The sequence below is a fragment of the Eimeria tenella genome, genomic scaffold (genome assembly GCF_000499545.2).
Source record: "Eimeria tenella Houghton genomic scaffold, Eth_scaff42, whole genome shotgun sequence".
Lineage (NCBI taxonomy): Eukaryota > Apicomplexa > Conoidasida > Eucoccidiorida > Eimeriidae > Eimeria > Eimeria tenella.
The window spans coordinates 30,964-33,463 of record NW_013543356.1 but is presented as its reverse complement, the minus strand read 5'-3'; the positions used below and the strand labels follow the sequence as shown (position 1 = coordinate 33,463).

Genomic DNA, 2,500 nt, shown 5'->3' with positions numbered 1-2,500 from the left:
TGCTGCTCTGACCATTTGCTGTTTCAAGGGCTGCTGCAGCACGCAAACCTGCAAGCTCCAGCAGCAGCAGCAGCAGCACAGCAGCAGCAGCAGCAGCAGCGTTTTTAAACAGCAAACAGTGTATTTGCTGCAGACGCTTTCATGCTGCGCCCCGGCGGCTTCAGATTGAGAAACAAAAGAATAAAATAAAAAAGGAAAATTAAAAATGAAATATTTAAAAATATTGGAATTAATTATATTAATAATATTTAAATTAGAAGTTGAAAGAAAATGTTTTTTCAATTTGAAGATTTATTCGAAACTTCTGCAACACCAGGTGGACGTACACCCGAAGGCCTTAGAAGTTCAAATCAAAATTCAATTTTTGAATTATTTTATTTGTTTAATTCAGCAACTTTTAAATATTATTTAAAGAAGAATAAACATTTATAAAATGCTTTTCTTTTAATTTAATTAAATTTATTTTATTTATTTCGAATTTAAGACAAACAAAGAAAAACAAAATTTGAAAGAAAAGGACAAGGTGTTGAATTCGTTGAATTAAATTGAATTGGTTTATTTGGAGTTAAGTCAGATTAAATTAAATTAAATTAAATTGAATGAAATTGAATTAAATTGAATTAAATTAAATTAAATTAGATTAAATTAAATTTAATTTAAATTAAATTAAATGAAAATGCAAATGCTTTGTTTTAGGTTGCATGCAATTTAAAGCTGCAAGAGAGGAAATAATAGACCCTTTAGGGGAATTTGCCTCATTTGATATTTCCTTGGGGATTTTATTTCATTAAAGTAATTTAAAATGAAGATAAAATCAAACAAGTTCTCCTTTCACGTCTGCTGCTGCTGCTGCTGCTGCTGCTGCTCCTGCTGCTGTTGCTGCTGCTGCAGACACAGCCCCCAGGCAGTTGTGGCGTGGGGTTTTGTGTTTGGGGCCTTCAAAAGGTTGGAACTTGGTTTACATTTTCTTTTAAAGTTTTATTTTTTATTTTATTTTTATTTTTTATTTTCTTTTTGCTTTCCGCTTTCTTCGCTTAGCATGGGTCGGCTCTTCAAGGAGTGGCTGAGCTGTCACAAGGTGTACATGTGCGCTCCCGCCGCGGCTTTCGGGGATTTGGGGGTCCCAGAGGCAAATGAGTGCATTTTTGAGCTCCAAATTCAAAATCTAATTCATTTAATTCCTCAAAAATTCCTTTTTTTGTTGTTTTGCGCCTCAGATGTCGGCAGTGCCACTCCCACCTCGCGGCGCGCAGCCAGCTCGCCTCGCGCCAGTTCCGCGGCCGCACCGGACCCGCCTGGCTCTTTAACCGGTACTTTCCGCGCGTTTTTCGAGTTTTTTGCATTCAAACAATTCTTTTTGCAATTTAAAATGCATTTAAGTCGAAAAAGCGGCTCAAACAAGCCCGGTTTTGTCCTTTTCCGCAGAGCCAGCAACGTGTCCGAAGGCCAGTGCGAAGACCGCGTCATGACCACTGGTCCGTGGGCTCTTTTTTCCGGTTTTCTGTCTTTTTGCAGCTCTTTTGTTGCTTTTAAAAGTACCATTTGAAGCATTTTACAACCTCTTTCTTTAGAGGGGCCTCTGGGGCCTCTTTTGCTGCTTTAATTCGCCTTTTTCCGCTTTGCTGCTGCAGGAAAACACACCATCGTCGATATTTACTGCAACGACTGCGGCACCAACGTGGGCTGGCGCTACCGCTTTGCTGTTCAAGACTCTCAGAAGTACAAAGAGGGAAAATACATTTTAGAAAAGGTCAGCACCTCCCAAACAGGACCCAAGGGGCCCCCTGGGGGGGCCCCTTGAGGGCCCCCTGGGGCTTTTGGAGCCCCGGGGGCCCCCTGGGGCCCCCAGGAGTGCTTGAGGGGCCCCTGGAGACTCCCGGGGGCCCCAGGGGCCGCTCTGGGGGCCCCCGCTGAGGGCCAGAGGGCCCCCAGCGGCGTCTGGAGGACTTAGGGGCCCCCTGAGGGGTTTCAGGGGCCCCCAGGGGCCCCTGGGGGCCCCCAAGAGTGCGAAGGGGCCCCTGGGGGCCCCCTGAGGACCTCGGAGCCCCCTGAAGGTCCCTCGTTGCTGCTGCAGCAAGGGCTCTGGGGTGTACGTACAGCTGAGGAGCTGCGGTCTGGTTCTTTGCGTGGCATTTGCAGAATTGGAGTTTAATTCTTTAATTTTGAATTTAATTAAATTTGAATTTAATTTAAATTTGAATTTAATTTAAATTGATTTAATTTTGCTTATTTTTATCCCCAGGCCCTCCTCTTAGCCGAAATCCAGGCCCCCAACGGCGCCCTCCGCCGCGGCAGCATGGAGGCTTCGGATGCCGAGGCGGACTAGTGTTTGTCTTTGAACAAATAAATAAATAAACAAATAAATAATAAAGAAAATAAATAAATAAATAAATAAATAAATACAAATAAGTAAATGAATAAGCGCTGAAAGAAGCAGACGGGGGTGTACGGTTCTCGCTGCTGACGGACAGGCTTCCTCAACAGCTGCAGCAGCAGCAGC

General features: G+C 43.8%; 1 protein-coding gene across 1 annotated transcript; it reads left to right on the top strand.

Annotated features, from left to right (window-relative positions):
- Positions 1 to 1,039: 1,039 nt before the first annotated feature.
- Positions 1,040 to 2,326, top strand: ETH_00002765 (yippee-like protein, putative; the record flags this gene model as incomplete). Its single annotated transcript, XM_013376909.1, has 5 exons — positions 1,040 to 1,086; positions 1,218 to 1,310; positions 1,426 to 1,475; positions 1,632 to 1,750; positions 2,243 to 2,326. The coding sequence occupies 5 exons, from the start codon at positions 1,040 to 1,042 to the stop codon at positions 2,324 to 2,326; spliced, it is 393 nt and encodes a 130-aa protein (XP_013232363.1).
- Positions 2,327 to 2,500: the final 174 nt, after the last annotated feature.